Below are 20,517 nucleotides of genomic sequence, written 5' to 3' on the forward strand. Positions count from 1 at the left end.
CACACACACACACACACACAAGGTTAAAGAGTGACCTGTGGACACCCAGTCCAAAGTGTACAACGTACAACAGAAGAGAGATAAATAATATAGTGAGCTAGAATAATATGGAGGAATATCTCAGGTTCTCGGTATCAGCTCAGATGGACTAATTTCTTTTGAAAAGGGAGACCGTGGAGTAAAACACTTCCAAAGACAGATCAAAAGAAAACACGAAGGTTTATGTGACATCACCTAGCAATCCTGCACAGAAGAAAGAGGTTTTGTGAGTACATGCATAGAGAGATTTAAAAAAAAAAAATAAAAAGAAAGAAAGAAAGAAAAGGGATTCTTTTGCCTCCTCTTTAGGGAATCTGTCAGAGCTTTGCCATGTCAGAGGGTCAGGGCCACGAGCGAGTGTTTGATCGTCGTGAATCCTCCCTTAAATCTCAGCACAAGCAGAGTGTTGTGCCTGTTTAAAACAGTACTGACAGTGAACGAGGGAGTGTGGAAGAGCCAGGCACTAGAGAAGTAATTAAGGGAGACTGTCTTAAATACTAGAGTGCTAAACCCATTAGCTCTCCTGCTGATGTGCTAAAGTAGTACTGTCCAGACCTCCCAGCTCCACCATAAATACACTCCTTAATTTACATAAAAATGGTGTAGAGATTCTTTTTTTTATCCCCATCTCATTTTCTGTTTCACACACATTCACTCACATACAACTGCTAGAGAGAGTCGTCACTCAGATGGTCTCTTATGTGCTTATAAGCCTCTTTACAGATTCTATGAGTTTCATCCAAAGAAGGTTTTGCTTCTGACTCTCAATGCCTCGTATTTATGGTGATAACATGAAATTTTGCCATGCAAATATCTTTCGGTCCTGGAGAAACAGTTACAGAAAGAGTTAACGATAAAATGAAAACCATATCAAGTTGTGTAATCGGATAATATCAGAACCAAGCAATATTATTTTATATCGTACAAAGTTCACTACCTCTGTTGCACTTTTTGACACGTCACCACGGGTGCCTTGACTTCTGACCATGAAAATAGTGACTCAGTGTATGCAGGAAGAATAATTTGACTAATGCTACAATTGTGTCTGCATGAAAATGGAGCTTTTATTCCATAATGGCTGATTTCTCTTTGTCTCTTCCAGGCATACGGATGGGCTCTGGAAGGCATGAGGCACTTGGCCTGTGTGAGCATGGAGAATTGTAGCACACCTGAGAAGTGCCAGGGAGTGATGGCTTGCCTGGAAAACTACCGCAGCCAGCATGTAGCGATCCCTGATGCACACTTCCAGGAGATGAAGGATCTCGCTGTGGAGTTAAAGAGTGATCAGGGACTTAAACAGTGGAAATTTGCCTGGTCAAAATGCCAGGAAACCAAACAGATGTTTGAGAAAAAGCTGGAGGCAGTGCTGCGTGCCCGCAACCTCGGCCAAGGTGCCAGCAACCCCCGTGGTCCCCAGGAGCGGAGCAGCAGCCTTTCGTTCTCCTGCAGGAAAGCCTTCGGCAGTGTCCGGACTCGTGACAGACTCTCCTCCACCCCCTGCAGCCCAGTAGGCACTCGTTCTGCTGCCCACGATTCCCTGAGGACTCCTATAGGAAGTCTCTGTCACACAGAGAACCTGATTCCACACAGCACTCCCTGTAACTCTCACAGACTTACTCGCAGCACATCTACAGATGAGTCTCCTTATGCCTCATACTCATCTTCGTGTTCTGCCAGTCCTGCTCTATCATCTGTAGGAGATACAAAGCGAAGGGTTCTGAGGAAAACTCAGAGTTTCGATGCAGCTGGAAGCGAGGTGGGGACACGGTATGGCACGTGTCAGCGGACGCTAAGCGAGCCGGCACGCAGGGGCCACATGGGTGTGTTTATAAAAGGCCTGGAGGTGAGCAGCACAGAGGGGACTGATCGGTCCTACAACTCACGGCTAGCTTTAGCACACACCTGGGCCTCACAGGACGCACAACCTACTGGGAGCCCTGTTCCAGAGCCACGCGCCAAGGGCAGGTAGGAGCGAACACACTCACGGCAGGGACTGAAAATCAACTGCAGGACAGCATACATTTTATTGAGAGGAATGTAGTTTTAACAGTAGTCCAGCAGTATTAGTATACTGACCATATACTAAGGGTAATACTGACAAGGCTTCATAAATAAATCAAAAAAAATTCTGTTTCATGTGAAGGAAAAATGAACCATACTAATGATTTAGACGTATTTAAAAATGTCCAAATACCAGCCATTTATGAGGGAAAGTAAACACAATTTGCTGGATCTATAATATTCCTTCGATTCTAATTATTCACAAGATTGTATGCCTCCTCTCATGTCATACTGTGATCTTGTTGCTCTGAGTCTCGTGGCCAGGGACCTCAGCAAACACACAGTTGATATAATTGCCCTGTTAGCCAGCTTTAGTCATGTGTTTTACTGATACGAAGGGAACTCAGTGTGTAGCTGTAAAAAAAAAACTTTCTTGTCGGACTCATAAACCTCCCCCATTAGTCAGAGATGTCTTTTCCACATTGGGGCCCCCCGCTTCCCCGTTAATCCTCATGAGATAAAAAGCCCCAAGCACCTGATGACTCTCCCAGATGAGAGCAGCGCAGGGGGACTTTGAAGTGCAGTAAATTGTGTTTGTCTGCCGCTGCTTCACACATCCCAGTCATTTATTAGCACAGAGGATTGAGGTTCTGTGTGTGGGGCTATCAGAGAGAGCTCGTTCCCAGGTTATATGGAACTAACCTTGAAACGTCTTTGTATTTTGCTGATATCAGTGCTGTTTTGTGGCTTTTCACTTTGTTTTGTCTGCATTTTGAAATTCTCACCTACGTCATCGCATAGTCAGAATAAGGCCTTTGTGAAAACTTTCTCATGTTGTGATTTTGGCACATTCTTTTAAAAGCACTCATTCTTTTCTTTTGTGTAAAATTAATAACGCACCATTAATTAGTCTCCATCCTGCTCACTTTCTCCTGTTCTCTCACTCTTAGTAAACTACGACACATTGTGGATGAAATGGTGACAACAGAGCGTGAATATGTGCGCTCATTGCGTTACATCATCGATCACTACTTCCCCGAGATGGAGCGTCCTGACCTGCCCCAGGACCTGCGGGGAAAGCGCAGCGTCATCTTCGGCAACCTGGAGAAGCTGGTGGATTTCCACAGTCAGTACTTCCTTAAAGAGCTGGAGAGCTGCTGTAACCATCCACTCCGTGTCAGCCACTGCTTCCTGCGCCATGTAAGAGCATTTCCCTCCCCACATACAATCCATTATTAAAAAGCATGTCCGAACACAACGCTTTCCTGCAGTCTGTTTAATTGTGTTTGTCTGGATGTGAAAGATGAATATTGTTCTAGATCAGTTACAGTTTGTGCTTCTTCTGAAACCACATCTATGAAACACCAATTAACTTAAAGGTGGGGTCTCCGATGTTTGAAAGCCAATGTTGACATAGAAAATCACCAAAACAAACACGCCCCTAACCCAAATGGGTCCCTCCCCTGTATTGATAGCTCCGCCCACACATACATACACAACCCAGGCAACTAATGGAAAGAAATGTGTTTATCATAGCTGAAGGGTAGAACAATATGATTGCAGATAAACAAACAAGCAAAAATGACACAAGTATAATCATGTAAAGGACAAAGGCATATATTAATTCTGTGAAACAAAGCAAAACCAACGTTACTCACCTATCGAGACGGAAAAAAGCGCCTTGGCGTCTTAAGTAAAGTTGGTCACATATTCACAGATTGGAGTTTCCCGAGTCAATAACTCCTGAGCTAAACGTTGTTACTACACAAAACACGGTTGTAGCTGCGTCTCTACATTACTACGATAGAAAAGAGGTGTTATTTGTGTATTAACAGCGTTTAGCTCAGGAGTTATTGACTCAGGAAACTCCAATCTGTGAATATGCGCCAAACTTCCTGCTCCTTCAGTTCTCTCCAGCGCTGGAAAGCTGATCCTATATTAACACGTCCTACTTCTTGCCTTATCGTAAGCCTTTCTTCGCTTTCTTTCTTTGTTTTTATCCTCCATATGAATGTTAAAACCGCTTTCTGCTAATGTCACACATGCACACTGAACACTCTCTCCGCCCATATCGACAAGACACGCCCCTTTCTGCTCATTGGCTACACGTTTGTTTTGATTTTTGTTTTGTTTGTCGTCCCGACTCAGTTTTCTGAAGCATTTCTCAAACATCGGAGACCCCACCTTTAAATCTTTAGTAAATTAAGAGGTTAATGAGGATTCTCTTAAAAACCTGTCTGAAAACGACTCTCTGAAAAGTCCATATTCAGATTTACATTTAATTTGTGAATCCAGGTTGGTCTTAGGATGTTGCATGGATACTTTTACCATTCCATAACACAGTACCGCTGTAAAAACATTTTTTTTTTTTTTTAAACTTAGAAGAGGAAAGAAAAAGTGGTGTTTTATTAAAGCAGAATAAGGAGGCATTCTCAGCCTACAGCAGAGCCGAGCCTTCGTCTCAGAGTCTAAAATTGCCTGACACATTCCTGGCACGGGGAAACCAACGATGTTCCGCATGTATAAAAAGAACATAAAACGAAATATAAATTTATCCCATACCACCAAAAAGTGCTTCCATATAAAACTGAATATAAATGTCTGTTCCAATCCGCTCAACAATACCTGCAAGATGTAGCAAGTAATTATGCATGTAGAAGCACTGGCTTAGTGAACTGCAGTACTGATTCTTCTTGTTTTGTTTGTGTGTTTGTTTGTTTTTTGCCCTTTTGGTTTAAATTTGCAGCAAGACCAATTTGGACTGTATGCTCTGTACAGCAAGAATAAGCCTAAGTCAGATTCACTGCTGGCCAGCCATGGAAACAGCTTCTTCAGGGTGAGTGACTGAACTCCTGCACAAGAACATGATGCATGGTGGAGTCTAATGGTAGTTGTTGGGAAAGTCAGAATTCATTTATGCAAAACACCTTCTTTAGTTAAAGAATCTTAGCGAAAGGCTCTCTTTTTATAGTACTTATAGAGGGTCTGGAGTCAGGGTCCATCATCAGGAGAGCTGAAGTTTGCAAATTGAAATGATTGCAAACTCGCAAAGCCATTTGTACAAAATTGGCTGTACTGTCTGGGTTGAACTGATAACATACTTTCTCCTCTGTGAATCAAAGCAACACTAGCCAATAATCGCAGGAGTCCGTGAACTCATGTAACTGGAAGACTTACAGCTAGTGCTTTCCTCAGCTGTGTCCATACTTCAGCAGCAGGTTGAAAGCATGTGTAACCTTCTCTAGTTGGTAGCTGTCACATGGTAGGGGTTATATGTCCTACGGCATGTAATTATATGTTGAACCCGTTACTTCGGACATAATCTGTCATGACACTACAAAAAATGGATTTACAGTGTTGTCTCAGTGCAGGATCGCTGGAATAAAACTCCATAAGATCATTTTTGTAAGGTTCACTCATGTCCATCTCAAAGATCTTTACTGTTGCAGTTCAAGACTAAGTGGAAAGTATATTCTTTTAAAAGGACCCACGTCGGCCCAGTATACTAAGATAACGCGACTCAGTCTTTCCTGTTCAAGTATCTTTCATTTGCAGTGTCAGATTGTGAGGGTGAAACAAGGACATGAGGAGGGAAAACATCTATTTCTTTTTCCAGCATAAACAGCTGGAGCTGGAGGATAAGATGGACTTGGCCTCATACCTGCTGAAGCCCATCCAACGAATGAGTAAATATGCTCTGCTGCTCAAGGATCTGATTAAGGAGGTGAGTGAGGCTCAGGAGCAGGAGCTTTCCTATCTACGTGCCGCTGCTGAAATGGTCAAGTTCCAGCTGCGCCACGGCAACGACCTGCTGGCTATGGATGCCATTCGCGACTGCGATGTGAGTCCTCCTTCCCCTGCAGCACTACTCTCAAAATACTCATTTTATCTACACACAGTACACATACACAAAGTGAACATGATATTCTGAGATTTAGCCATGCCTGCTTTTCTGTGTCCCAGGTGAACCTGAAGGAGCAGGGCCAGCTGGTCCGGCAGGATGAATTTACCATATGGTACGGGAGGAAGAAGTGCCAGAGACATGTGTTCCTGTTTGAGGACCTGGTGCTGTTCAGCAAACCCAAACGCATCGAGGGAGGCCTGGACGTCTACATATACAAGCACTCCTTTAAGGTAAATCATGTCTGTGCACCTCAAAGTGGTGTGTTTAAATCTTGAGGCATAGGATGAGAACCTGTACAATTCCCTTTCCAGATTCAGTGTATATAGTATCTTAATGTAATGTCCAGAACAAGTATCTAGACCAAGACATTGTTTTTAAATAGTTACCAAAGAAGCAACTAAAATGGTACAGAAACATCTCCATACTTTTCATTTAAAAGCAAGAAAGCAAGGGTCTATAAACATAAAATTTAGGTATAGCCATTTATCCTTGTGATATCGTAAATGGCTAGCTAGTGTAGATAGCTAATAGCTAGTGAACTAGCCCTTATTTGTTCCAGGTAAAAACTAGCAGGGTTTCATTATATCAGTCTTCATACATTTACATTTACGGCATTTAGCAGACACCCTTACCCAGAGTGACTTACAACTGAGCAACTGAGGGTTAAGGGCCTTGCTCAGGGGCCCAGCAGTGGCAGCTTGGTGGACCTGGGGTTCGAACCCATGACCTTCCGATCAGTAGCCCAACACCTTAACCACTGAGCTACCACATCCCACATTCCATACCACATTCATGATTTTACAGACTGCCGATGTGGGGATGACCGAGACGTCGGGAGAGAACGGACTACGCTTTGAGATCTGGTTTCGCAGAAGAACATCAAAGAACCAGACGTACATCCTCCAGGCTGCTACGTCTGACATTAAACAAGCATGGACCTCAGACATCGCCCGCATACTGTGGCAACAGGCAACACGGAACAAAGGTGTGTTGCACTTCCATGTGCTGTCTGAATGTTTTGTCAAGGCAGGCGTGTTCGTCTCTTTTCCCAACACCTCACCAAGTTCGGTAATAATAAATTCTGTATTTGTATCTGCGCTTGCCTCAGGCCTACAGGAACAGGCTTTTCAAAAGACTCATTTGAATTCGACTTGTATTGTTTTACGGAACTTTGACATGGCATCACTGAGTGAGAAGAAAATGCAAATCAATCAGGCCTTTGAAAGTAGCTCAGGTTTTCAGACTCTGGCAAAGCTGTGTATATTTTTTTACCCTAAATTACAGAGTTCTGAAAGGCAGTGTGGTGAACTGGAATTTATCAAATTTGCTGTCCAAGTGTTTGAATCTCTTTGGTAGAGTGATTTGATTTGTGTTTCTGTGTGCGTGTAGAAATCCGTATGCAGGAGATGGTGTCTATGGGAGTGGGCAATAAGCCGTTTTTAGATATCAAACCCAGTGATGCTGCTATCAATGATCGGGCCATTGATTACATCATGAAGGGCAGAGGTAAGACCAGTCCGGACCACTTACCTGGTTCAGCTATTGATGTAGTGTTCAGTGCCTTCAACTGTGAGTTGTACATTTTGTTCAAAGTGGTGTTGTTGGCACATCATACTCTCCCTGTCTGTTCTTCTGCTACAGGAGCCAGGACAAGGGCATCCATTGCTGTCTCTCTATTTGACCACTCTAATCCATTTAAGAGAGCTCCAGTGAGTGCACCAGTTAACGGAACCCCAGGGCCAAATGGACCCCCATCTTCCACACTGCTGGGGCCCCTCAACCTTCACATGTACAGCAGCCAATCTCTGCTACCAGGAGAGAGACCCCTGATCGGCCCATGCATCGAGGAGGATGAACTTGAACATGAAACCAGCAGCCAGCCTTCAATGAGTATGTCGTTTAAATCAGGGATTCTCAAACATTTTGTAGCCACTTTCCAGAGTAACAATATTTGGTTTATAGTCACTGGACAGATTTGGTTTTAAGAACATGGCAAAGATGTCCACCATATTAATTTAATCACATTAGTAGAGCTTTATGTAACTTTCCACTTGTCCAGATGTAGCTGTGACACAATGTGTAGGACGTAACAAAGTTTGCCTCCTCACATAACATCAGGACCTGACCTCGCGATTGCTCTTGTGGCTGAAAGCGCTGGATCGGGATGTTTACTAAGCACATATGGATGTGATGTTAGATGTCCAAAAATATTTGGCCATATAATGTTTTTCACAAACCCTACTTTGAGAACATGGCTTTATTGAGTATTACACTTTATTACACTCTAAAGGTCAAAACCAATGAGTCTATTGGCAAGTTTGCCAGGCTGCAAGTTTTTCAGTGAAAAAAATTGCTAGTGCAGAAAAATCGGACTCGCAGTGTCTGGCAAAATTTCAGCAGCGTTCAATCGAAATTTATGCAAATACAAACTGCGTTTATTTAAAAAGGACATGGGTACATTTTTATTTTTTCTTCTCACAAAGCTTCTTGTCATATCAAATAAAATCTATCAGATTGTTTACTTCCCAGAAAAACATGTTTTGCTATTGTTTACTCGATTCCCATAACAACGTCTGTAACCAACATAATAAAAGCAGCATAGAAACCCCCATCAGCTGCAAGCAGAGAGATCCGATACAGGCAAGAAGATGAATAAATTACACTTAACAGTGTATTTATGTAATAGCAATGCTGTGTTCCTGTGGTTCTCTCAATCAAAAGCACTATACATATAATGTAAATATACTAAATGACAAGAAATGGCATAAGGAGGTTCTTCTGTGTCTTTTCATCTTTTTCTTTTTCTTTTTTTTTTGATTATACATTACAAGATGAAGATGGGTTCTGTTTTAAAACATGTTCTCTCTGGCTTCTTTATTAAGGATGTAAATCTATTTTAGATTTCCACCAAGCTGCCTTGTAACAGTTGACTATTGTTAAACAATGACATTTACGGCATTTGACAGACGCCCGTATCCAGAGCGACTTACATTTTTATACAACTGTTAATTGAGGGTTAAGGGCCTTGCTCAGGGGCCCAGCTGTGGCAGCTTGGTGGACCTGGGGTTCTGATTGGTAGACCAGCAACTTTACCTATAAGCCACTTTACCACATTCCCAGTTAAACATGCTGTACAAATAAAACTGAGTTGTAAACTGGCATGCATCTGTTTGTGTCTAGCTACAGAGAGTTCGGGATCATCCTCACACTGTCTTTCAGGCAGCGGCTCTAGTGGATCAGACAGTGGCTGTGTGTCCAGTCACCTCCCTGAGGCTCTGTCTGAGGAGCCCGGCTCACCATGCGACTCGTCCTGCTTCACCTCTGAGCACAAATCCAGCTTCAACAGCCAGTACATTTCAGCGGTCAGTGAGTGTGTGTGTGTGTGTGTGTGCATGTGTTCATCACATATTCCATTTAAGACTTGGCATGCAGTCCATTCATTCCAGGCCCTCCACAAAACCCCTGAAAAATATGTACTTCTTTTTCTTAGAACACACTGTTAAAATGTGTGTGTATGTGTTAGGCTGATCCATGTCCTCAGACAGAAGGCATTTTCATTTCAAACAGAGTTGTCTAGTTTTCCAATGCTACTTGGATAATGGATTCATCTGCTGGATGAATGTTTTTCTGCATATAATACTTCCCTGCAACAGTGGTTTGTTTAAAGTGGCACTTCAGTATTTCTCCTTTTAAAACACCCAGTAAACACAGACATAAAAACACTAACTAATAAAGGCTGCTATCAGGCAGTCTCTCTAATCGCACAGAACTGTTTAATCTTGTATACACTGTGCATAAATATAAAATGTGATGCTCCTGGTAGCGGTGTTGGTATGCAGTTAGACCAAGGCACAGCTAACATTACGGCACAGCCAGGAATGGTTAATGCTGTGGTTTTCCAGGATAAAATGATTTCATCAAGAATACAGAGTGATGTCCAGGCACAGCTCCTAATCCATTAACCTGACCTTTTTCTTCTTGTTTGTTTATAACTAGCCACTGTACCATGCTGCCTGTGCAACTCATCTATACAAATCCATTTCCTTCTGATTGGTTAATACAATTACACTACGTGCAGTTTTCATTTTTGATTACAGACCCAGTGAGGCAGAATATGTTTAAGTATCTGATGTACACAGTATTCTTAAAGATTATCCTACATGTATCTGGACTGAAAATTTGTTTTTGACTAATATTTATGACATGAAATAATAAGCCTTATTGTACCCACTAAGACTAGTCTTTAACCCTGTGCTCATGACCCGTCCATGTCTCCTCCCCCACAGAAAGGTGATCAGGTTCTAGGCCCCTCCACTATAGTGTGAGAGCTATGTGTAACCACAGCTGCTACTGTAAGTCCTGCTTTTGCTTTCATGTGACTCTCCAACTACAACAAATGCATACTACCACCTCATCAGCTACAACCATATGGAACTATGATATATCACGTGTGCACACTGAATAATTCTAACATGTCTCATAGGTTTAATGTCTAGCTGCACCTCTAGAAGATGACAGTGTCACCTGACACAGAAGAGGACACAGGCGTGTATTTATTATCACACTCAACCTCCGGCAAATCTCATCTCATCATACAGACTTCTGATAGATCTGGAAAATAGCACTGTACTTTAAAAAAAATGCCACTTGTGAGCTGATATAGTTTATACATACTTTTTTTTTTTTTTTAAGTAAGTTGATTTAAATGTTGTATTTATCGTTTTGTTGTTAGGTGCTGGTACAGTAGTTTCTGTACTTTTATCAGTAACTGTAAATAATTATTTTAGTTTAACACAGTTGTGAACTGTTTCGGCATTTTTTTTTTTCCTCATGTCTGTTGACCACTTTGCTGTAGACTGCAAAAGAACTGTCCTTGAGATAGCTCAGTACCAAAAGCTAGAGCCACACCTTACTATTAAAAGTACAACGGTACTCCTCTTATCGTTCCAAAAGCAGTGCCTTCTTCTATTTAACACCTCTTGACTATGTACTGTTCAGTTTTTATTTACTTCTCTTTGCTGGGATTCTCTGTGCTGAGCTGCGGACAGTCATTTTTATTTTGATGCTACTGGCTAGCTTGTTTCCAGCTGCCCCAGATTTTCATGGTCAGCCCTGTTCCAGGATCGGTGTTCATGCAGAGCAGTCAGCACGTCGAGGAACTCTGAAGAGATTCTCACCATCGTTCAAAGCTGACTGTGGTGCTCAGTGGCCACCGGTCATTGACCCTGTTTAAGGATGGAGTTCATTTCACTTGTCTTGTATCTGCTTTATATATAACTGCAAAACCAGACAAATAAAACTGTACATTGCCTGTAAACATTAGCACCTGTTGAGTGTCAAATACATAGCATGGAAGACTGTAATAACTTTATACATTTATGCATTAATCAGCAAACCAGGGAATCACTAAAGTGCCATTCATATCAAGTATGAAACCATTTACAGTTCAGAAAAGAAAAGAAAAAAGAAAGAAAAGGTGTTCAATTTCCACAGCTGGAGAATAAAGGTCCCTCTAGTGGGACATGTTCTCACAAGTGTTATATTTTAGTTTTAGAAATATTTAATAAAACAGCATTGGTTTGTATCCACAATGAACGTGAGTTTCATTTCAAAAAGCCATTATAATTACATTTACATGTATATGTGAAGCTCTCCGTCCTGTCAAGTACATCTCAAAGTAGGAAATGCAAGATGAAGAATTCTTTTTAAAAATAATTATTAATTTCAAATAGTAAAAGTCCGCAATCAAATGAAGAATTTTCAGACTCCAGATTGTAGATCACTTCAGTTAAGAACCTTTATACAACTATTATATTTATATACCTTTTGTGTTGATATGGTGACTTCTAGCAGGTCGGGTGAAAGCAGACTGACCGTGTGGAGGGACGTCTTCCTCAGTAACTCTCTTACACACTCTGTGTATCTCTTTGCCAGTGGTAGAGTGAACTTGACATGAGAAATGAACAGTTATGTACAATTGTCTGAATGTTCAACTGCATCATTAGTTTTACTGGTGTGCTTCTTGAGAAATAGACATGGAGGGGAAAAGGGGCATTTTTTATTTTTCTTATTGCAGTCATGCCAAACCTGAAGAGAAATAATAAGCATTGTTGTGACAGGAAGAGGAAGTAAAACAAACAAAAAAAACATCTTTTTTTCCTCCGAGAGCTACTTTAGAGACGACAATTAAGGTGGCCAAGAGCTGCTGGTGTTGTATTATTAGTAACAATTATTTACATAGATTATTGCCATAAACCACCTGAATAAGCTATTTTTATATGAATTTAAAAAATGTCAATATTGTTGAGTCAAGTTAATTGACTTAACACAATGGGTTTGCTGACAAGACATCATTTTTTATTGTCGGATTTCTTGCATTCAAATGGATTCTGTTTTTCATCAGCAAATTGTCACTTCAGTCTCATGTCACATGGCATCAGCAACACTGAACGACAAAACAATCTTTTCGTAAAATCGGGAAAACCTTTGATATTCATTTTGAAAACAGACTTGAAACTGTACTGAAATGTATGTGATTAAATAACAGTATTTTCATAATATTGGGAAATGTTAAACATTACTAAAAAAAAAAACACCACCTGTACTAATAAATGTCTGGATTAATCTGTGTGATGCGCCTGCACACACACACACGAGTGTTTTGTACAGGGAGTCAGACTCGGCACAACAGAAAATCTTGAATTTGATTAGGACGATATAAATTTTGTACTTATTCTGTGAACCTGTATGTGAGCTACTCAGAATTGGTTTGTTGGGTTGGAAACCTCTGCAGTAAACAATAATATTAATGAAAAATGTTCATATATTAATTAATCATACAAGCATCTTCTAACAGACAACGAAATTCTGTTTCGTTTTGTTTTTGTTTTAGCTTTTAGAAGTGTTCTTTTCTGAAAAATGTCAAATGATTTAAAATCGAATATATAAAATGACATTGCTTTCTAACACAATCACATTTCACCATTGATTGAAATTGAAATTAAGATTCTAGCAATGTTTGTGCCATACAAATGATCTGAAATGTTATTACCCTACAACACTGCTGGAAAATCCTTAACATTTAGACATGCTGATGACAGATATTACCTTGACCCACTGCAACAGCTTCTCTTGCTTTTCCAGTTTTTTATGGGGTCTGACTCTGATTGTGGTCAAAAGCTCCTGCACAAAGCTGTCCGCTCCCATGTGACCTGTCTGCAGCAGAGACATGGGGACGCTAGTTCAGCAGTGCTACATACACTGTTAGTTAGCATTTTTACAAAAATAATAAACACAGCTGATCAAAGTTTTTTGACTTTACCCAGAGATCATAGACCAGCTTGATTATGCAGTCGTTTGGGTCGAGTCTTCTAGCGTCTAAGATTGTGCCAGTGAGAAAGGCATGACACTCACGAGCATATATCATTTCTTCATAAGACATACTGAAGTATGCAAATGCAACATCTGGTAAAGAAGATGCCATATTAGTTTATGCATTCAAAGAAATAGCACAAAACAATTTTCACTTCTCTTAGCAGAAAACAAACAAAAAACAGTTTAAATAATCACAAAAAATGCCCCCAGTCTGCATAATTCTGCATTGCTGCTACAGTTTGTTATTCCTCTCACTAATGTTTGGCCTTTATGACATGACCGGTGCATGTGAATGAAATAAAAAGAAATAAGGAACCCTAGTGCCCCCCTGTGTTGGTTATGCTGGAAGAAAATGACAGCTGTGATAAATGACACCTGATAAACCTGAACAGAATTACACTTGAGCCCAAGAGTTTTAATAAGATAAGATCATACCATTGCCTTTTTTCTCGTCAGACTGCATCAGCTGAGGCTGTTCATCTGTTGGAGGAAATCTAATTCATTCAACCAAATCTCCTTACAACTCATAATGCCATATTTCAATCATATTTTAATGCAAATGTTGTATCGTGTTAAACAAGTTGACTGAAAAGAAAATGTTTTAGACTCAAAACAAGTCAGATGTGACCAGGTTTTAAATACTTTTGGCCTTAGAGCAAAGCGTTACATTCAGCAGAAACCCAACACTCATCCTCATGTCCTATCCTGGCCATGGCTTCTCTAATGCCCTCCTTACTTAGTCACTGACATTTCAAGTACAAACTCTTCTAGGCCTAAACTTTAAACAACCATATCTCCATTTATTTAATAACTGATATAATGTTGCTTTATGGGATGTTGGGAAATCTTTCATAATCATCCAGTTCCACAATTTTGTCCTGAACATAACTAACTAATTATAACTAGTTAACTGATTAAGTGACTTCTAATAGCTACTGGTTGCATAACCAGAACTAATTTGCAATCACAATCTTTAGTTAAACTATATTGAACTTTCTTTTCTTCTGAATATTATGAGCTATTTTGTATTGCATTTCCTGGTTAGAATGCTACACATTGCTTATGATTATTTATGTTTGCTTAACCCGTGTAGATGACGCTGTGGGTGAAGTAGCCCCCTGCCTCTCCTCTCCCCAGCACTGCAGGATGTTCCACAGTTAACACACACCCACACACAGGCAGTGTGAAGCTGGTCATGGGAAACACACTCCCTCTCCCTCCCTGATCTACAGCAACACAAAAGATTAACAAACACACATGGGATCATTAAATGTGTTTATAACTTTATTAACATGTTAACACAACTCACTATTTTGTTTCTTACCTCTGCTGGGATTCTGACTGTGTTGTCTGTGCATGTGTGTGTAGTGTTGCGGTCTTTCCTCAGTGTGTGTGTTCTCCTTCTGTGTGTTGCCCATGTCACTGCTTTGCTGTTGTTCCTTGCAGTTCTGCCAGCTGTTAGAGAAGGTGGTGACCAGTGCTAACCCGAGGGCCGACTTTTCTCTATCTGAGAGTTGTGATAAGAGCTGCATGAGCTTGGATCTTGAAAGTACTGAGGTCTCCATTAGTATAGCCAGTCGCTCTAGCTGAGGACTGTCCTCCTTCTTCCTGCTCTCACGCAGCATGTGCAATATGAAGGCCATTTCTCTGTTCCAGTAGTCCTCTGAGATGCCCTTCCTGCCACTGAACATTGTGCTCACTGGTAGAAGCTTGCTGCTATTTTTAATCATCGTCTTCTCGTTGGCACGTGAGCTGCTGGAGACTGCTGTGGCTGGAGGTGAGTGACACATGACTGATGTCAGTGGGATTTCCTCTGTTCTCTCTGTCTTCTCAGTAGCAGCAGGTCTCACTTCTGTTATTCCTGATGCACTGACAGAAACACACACAGCCTCATTCTCAGTGTGTGTACTTGATGTTTCACTGGAAAGAAAAGTGTTGTCTGGGCTTTCTTTCTGAAATGATGGAGGCTCGTATTCATCTGATGACTTCTGTGGAGAGTTGTTAATATCGTCTTTATTATGGGATGGCAGTATAACGTTCTAGAGCTGCTTGACAAAATTGTATTTAAATGCAAAAAACTTACAAGTTTTATATGGTTCAAAGACAAAAAATTAATTTTACACCTGAAGGCCAGTCTATGGGTCCGGACTTGCACCGCTCATCGCTCCTATTAGTTTCACTAAAGTGACTACAGTATGAATTTACTGATAACGAAATGAAATTAGAAAAATGAAATACGAATAACAGAAATTCTACTCTGATAACAAGAATATCTCACTGCTTTTTTTTCACACAGGGCCATGCGGGTTTAGATTTTGTTTTCCCTTAATAATAAAAACCTTCATTTAAAAACTGCATGTTGTGTTTACTTGTGTTATCTTTGACTAATATTTAAATTTCCTTGATGATCTGAAACCTTAAAGTGTGACAAACGTGCAAAAAAAAATAAAAAATCAGGAAGGCAGCAAACACTTTTTCACACCACTGTATGTTCCCATGCAGAAGAGCCTGAAAATCTCTATTTACCTTGTGTTGTTTCTAATATTGTTAGATAAGTACAAACTTATAATGTCAGATAAGTACAAACCTCACTGGTGAGACTTGAATATAAGATGTCTTCATCTTTGCATGATGTGAAAAGATTCTTTGCTTGGGTCCTAGCTTTACACCAGGCCCTGACAGAATACATACATTACAACCAGGAGACAGGAATTACTCAGTATATATTAAGTGCTCTGTACTTTTTCTATACAGATAAAATAAATCCAATCTAAAATGTGATTAATGAAACTGATTAATAGCTATTTTACCTGTAGTCTGCACAGTTCTGCAGTGCACTGGTCAGAGCAGGGATCTGGAACGCCTCAATTTCCTGAAACAGCAAAGGCCATTCCCTGCAAACACATTGGTCATTTAAATCTGCACTTTAGTCTGTCAGACAAAAGCTTTTGCTTATCTGTTACATTTATACTGTATCAACACAATATAGAGCAGTGAATTACTCTGACACTTAAGTAAGTGGATTTTATAGATACAGAACAAAACACAAGATAAAATTTCAGCTATTCTTCCTTTTATAACCATGAACTAGGTTTCATTTCCATCCAAAAACCCGTCCCCCACCTGAATTCCAGGGGCAGCAGCAAGCGACCACATCTCAGGAAGTTAAGAATGTGCCGGAACATTTGGCCGTCGGCTTGAACCAGTAGACTCTCGCCAAAGACCATCCATTTACTCTTATTGGAATTGGCGAGAAGCTCGGGATGCTGAAAAAGATGTTCCGGCACACTCAGGTTATTTATACACTGCACTACAGTGCTGGAGACGACTAATCTAACTTCTTTAGGAAGGTATGATAAATAAATCTGTATTTTATTTTTTTTATTGCATTTGGGCTGATCTTTGCTTAGCGTGTCAGTTTATTTTGGCTGAGTGAAGACACCTCATGTGACATACCTTTATAATGGTTTTGAAGTATGTAGCATACCAGTAAGTTCCAGCATAAACCTTTACAACTTTATAAAGGGTGAATGTTGATACTGAAGCAGACCAAGACATAGCGCTCATGTAGCCTGCTAAAGAAAGATGGGGAAAACTTGTAGCAAAAAGCAAATAGCCTTAAACCTAAATTTATATCTGGCCTATCTTTATTCACATTAAACTTTATAACAGATGGCTCATGAAAATCCACGATAAGTTCAATAATTAAGGCTCTGACTACGAGTGCTTGTTTTCGCCCTTACTAGTCTCCCTCCTGTGTAAGAACTCTCTCATAGCCTCTCTGATGGCCAAGTAGACTCCATCTTGACTGTCCAGATAAGCACATAGGCTAGGCAGCTCTTCTGCAGTAGTCGTCAGAGGTAGACGTGATGTTCCTAACCAGTTCCTGCAACAATCACATCACAAACATCTCAACACTCCCTCTAATCCCAGATCTCCTATCTGTATTGGACCTCAAACATCCCAGAAAAACGATAACTCCAACTCTGGTGAAGTCTCAAATTTTCAACATCTGATCCACACTATGACCCATCCTAGAGAAGACTTACATTTCTTATCAAGTCTCAGACTCAAACCTCCTATTAAACATCCCACAAGGCATATGCCTCGAAAACCCAACATACGTATGCAGAATCTCACAATCCCATGATTACCCAAATCTCACTACGGTAATTAACCAAACTCACCATAGTAATATATCACATCACTAGTAACCCCCTTGACTCACTCGACATGTTGGAAAAGCACTCCAGTGCCTGTGATGTAGAGTCTGTTGCCCTTAAGATTGCTGTCCACACACAGCTGACCCAGTGAGGAGTCTGGATACTGCACCAACAGACTCAAGCTGAGAACATAGACTGGCTCCACTGCACAGCACCTCTGACCTTCTGAATATGAGTCACTCGAGCTGCTCCCGTCTCTCCAATCTGAGGGGAAATAAAGCACCACAAAACAGTGAAATGTTCCCTTTTCTATGTTTTCCTTTGCCATTAAGAACAATAAGCATTTGTTTCACTGTAGTGATTCAGAGTCAAAACCTTTATGTTTTATATTATGTAACATTCACTGGACTACACACCACTCAGTTCCTGCAGCATCTTTATAAATTCAGTCATGCCCACCGTTCTGGCTTCCTCACACAATTCTCCATGTTCGCTGAACATCTCTGGCAGTAGGATTTTCCCAGACTGCAGGAAATTAGCTTTAATGCAGGAAAACAAATGCAGGTCAACTTTCATTATCAGCATCCGTGCCGACAGCTGTTACTACTCACAATGTTGTCTTAAACTTTCAAACCATAGAATGCTGTGTAAAAGTTTGGGAGTAAAAGCTGGTTACTGGAGAACCGTTAAAATCCTCTCCATTTCCTAAGTCTTTCTCTTTATCACAGGTTTCACTTCTGCTTCTGGTTTTCTTTTTCTTCTTTAGATTTTGAAATATATATCTGTCAACAATTGTCAGTCTGCATCTGTATTATGAGTAGCCTGTTTGGTTTTCAATGTCTTGTGAATACAAATTCACTCTAAATATAGTCTTCATGATAACAACATCGCACCTGATCGCTTTTGATTAGGTACGATGTTGTTATTATGAAGACTACTTGAGGAAAGACGAAAGTCTGAGGACGTCAAATGTATAAATGGAAACAGAAAATCATTAGGTGCTTGAGTGAAAGTAAAATCTAAATGATGATTATGAGTGCTTGCCTATGAACCTGAAGAGGTGACTGTTACATTTTATAACAGCTACATCCTCACAAAGCCACAGCAGATTGTCATGGTTGATCAGGCCCGGATGCAGGTACGCCTGTTCCAGAAGAACAAAGCAGTACAGCACTTCTTCATTAATGTCCACAAGAGGTGCAGAAACCAATCCTTGTGGCATGACCTTATAAACTGAAATACACAGCAGATAAATATATGCAGGGTTGAATTAGTTAAAATAGAGATGAATTACTGTTATCAAGTTGGAAGCATTTTAGCGGATACATGTTTTTCAGAAAGCCTATACTATAAATCGTTAATGATAATAGTTAAAAACTAAAGCCTAAACACATTTATCTAATAAAAGTAACTCATTTATTTATCTGGAGTGTATCTTGGGAACAGTAAGTGTGAGTAAGGAAAACACTCTTAACTCTGCCAGCATGTTTATTGATGGTGACATTGTTCAACATGGGGTTTTGCCCAAACAGGCTTCTGTCCAAACTGTGGCACCTGCTAAACATGACGTTTTGTCTAACATGGGGCTTTAGCCGACCTGGGATTTCTGTCCAACATGGAACTTTGCCTGCTCAGGAGCAACTCTTTCTGTCACCCAACCAAGAAATATAACCAAAAGGGCTTTGACCATTGAAGGGTTTGTCTTATTTAGCACCATGTTCCTTGAGAAACGTTGTCTCATTCCACCGTGTACTGCTACAGCTATGTATGGTTGAAATGACAATAAAAGCTTCTTGACTTGACTTGATTTGATCATTGGCAAATTCTGCCATATACATGACAGGGTCTTTAGGCATCCAAAGGCTTTATCTATCCCAAAAAGTGCACAAAATTTTTAACAAAATTTTTTTATGGTTACATTTTTAATAAAAAAAAAGAAACAGCTTGGAGTCTCACTGAAAAGTAAAAGTATGTGAACTGTAACATTGGGGATGTAGTAGCCTAGTGGTTAAAGTGTTGGACTTCTGAGTTTGAATCCCAGGTCCACCAAGATGCCAGTGCTGGGCCCCTGAGCAAGGCCCTTAACCCTCAATTGCTCAGTTATATAAATTGAAATAAAAATGTAAGTCACTTAGGATACACACTTCGGATGCCAGTAATGAAATTACCCTGCAGCTTGATAACAGTGAAACAAACCATGAAAATCTTTAAAATGTAAACCCTAAATGAATATAAAATAAAAACAAGAGGTGGATATTATCATTTCCCACCAGCAGATGGAGACATCGACTCACCCGAGCGTTTAGTCTCTGTCGTAACGTCAGAGGCACAAATGCAGTCAGTGAGCTGGAGGAGATTTTCTAAACCCTGTCAAACACACAGAATCTACATTCATACTCTTTATAAAGATTGAAGACGCCTCGTCTAGAGGAGAGGAATATATCAAACCGACCTGTTGCAGTGCTGTTAGATGAAGACCTGCTGCGAGTTCATGTAATATGTTCATTTCCAATACACACGATGAAGTCAGATTTCCTGTGTTTATGTAATGATAAACATGTCTAAAGGCAGAAGCATCTCGATCAATAAACAGTGTAGAATTGTCCCCATGTCCTCTGACTGATTTCAGCAGTAAAGAGTCCTTAAAGTAGTTCAGTCTGTTCAGGTGTATGGAGAAAACACACCCTCCTACATTAAAGCTGCAACTCTCTTCTACTTCTTCCATTATTACCGTAACTGGAGTTAATCTTCTGTTAGCATCGTTAGCTACAATTCTCTTAGCAACAGTGAATTTTGTGTTTAAAACCTCGGTTTGTCCTAAATTAATGCACCTAATTTGCTTTCTGCTTCATTCTACCCAAGTAATAGTTACTGTAAATATATATATATTTTTTAAAAAGTATGAACTAAAACAACAAAAAACACCAAAAACCGTTGGTACATTTAACAAAGCATAAGAATAGAACACGAGCTCGAGCTTCGGGTTTGTTATTAACGTTCACTTTGCTACACTGCACGTGCACCTAATCACTCAAT

At 40.3% G+C, this 20,517-nt stretch overlaps 2 protein-coding genes across 3 annotated transcripts in view; one reads left to right on the forward strand and one right to left on the reverse strand.

Annotated features, from left to right (window-relative positions):
* plekhg4 (pleckstrin homology domain containing, family G (with RhoGef domain) member 4) overlaps positions 1 to 11,266 on the forward strand; it is a 61,838-nt gene extending 50,572 nt beyond the window's left edge. The window contains exons 14-24 of one of the 2 annotated variants that reach the window (XM_060858916.1): positions 1,142 to 2,004; positions 2,991 to 3,240; positions 4,787 to 4,876; positions 5,657 to 5,881; positions 6,004 to 6,174; positions 6,749 to 6,929; positions 7,334 to 7,450; positions 7,586 to 7,834; positions 9,125 to 9,306; positions 10,231 to 10,296; positions 10,428 to 11,266. In XM_060858916.1, coding sequence (XP_060714899.1) covers positions 1,142 to 2,004; positions 2,991 to 3,240; positions 4,787 to 4,876; positions 5,657 to 5,881; positions 6,004 to 6,174; positions 6,749 to 6,929; positions 7,334 to 7,450; positions 7,586 to 7,834; positions 9,125 to 9,306; positions 10,231 to 10,269 — 2,367 coding nt within the window. In that variant the 3' untranslated portion in view covers positions 10,270 to 10,296; positions 10,428 to 11,266. The remainder of the gene's footprint in view (positions 1 to 1,141; positions 2,005 to 2,990; positions 3,241 to 4,786; positions 4,877 to 5,656; positions 5,882 to 6,003; positions 6,175 to 6,748; positions 6,930 to 7,333; positions 7,451 to 7,585; positions 7,835 to 9,124; positions 9,307 to 10,230; positions 10,297 to 10,427) is intronic. The other variant, XM_060858917.1, reaches the window with a different exon arrangement.
* On the reverse strand, positions 10,430 to 20,206 carry LOC132838505 (BTB/POZ domain-containing protein KCTD19-like). Its single transcript, XM_060858835.1, has 17 exons — positions 19,934 to 20,206; positions 19,776 to 19,848; positions 18,526 to 18,714; positions 17,898 to 18,020; positions 17,547 to 17,745; positions 17,062 to 17,204; positions 16,775 to 16,893; positions 16,442 to 16,584; positions 16,129 to 16,212; positions 15,906 to 15,993; positions 14,643 to 15,306; positions 14,404 to 14,544; positions 13,754 to 13,798; positions 13,266 to 13,408; positions 13,052 to 13,159; positions 11,768 to 11,890; positions 10,430 to 10,468 (listed from the first exon to the last, which is right to left on the reverse strand). Exons 1-17 carry the CDS (start codon positions 20,204 to 20,206, stop codon positions 10,430 to 10,432), a joined length of 2,697 nt encoding a protein of 898 aa, XP_060714818.1.
* Between the last annotated feature and the right edge of the window lie 311 nt (positions 20,207 to 20,517).

The sequence above is a fragment of the Tachysurus vachellii genome, chromosome 23 (assembly GCF_030014155.1).
Source record: "Tachysurus vachellii isolate PV-2020 chromosome 23, HZAU_Pvac_v1, whole genome shotgun sequence".
Lineage (NCBI taxonomy): Eukaryota > Metazoa > Chordata > Actinopteri > Siluriformes > Bagridae > Tachysurus > Tachysurus vachellii.

Coding starts and splice junctions, on each gene's coding strand:
- LOC132838505 (XM_060858835.1), bottom strand. CDS start 20,206: ATGGAAGAAGTAGAAGAGAGTTGCAGCTTTAATGTAGGAGGGTGTGTT. Junction 16,894..17,061: donor CTTACACAGGAGGGAGACTA/GTAAGGGCGAAA, acceptor ATCTTTCTTTAG/CAGGCTACATGAGCGCTATG. Junction 13,409..13,753: donor TGACGAGAAAAAAGGCAATG/GTATGATCTTAT, acceptor CTTCTTTACCAG/ATGTTGCATTTGCATACTTC.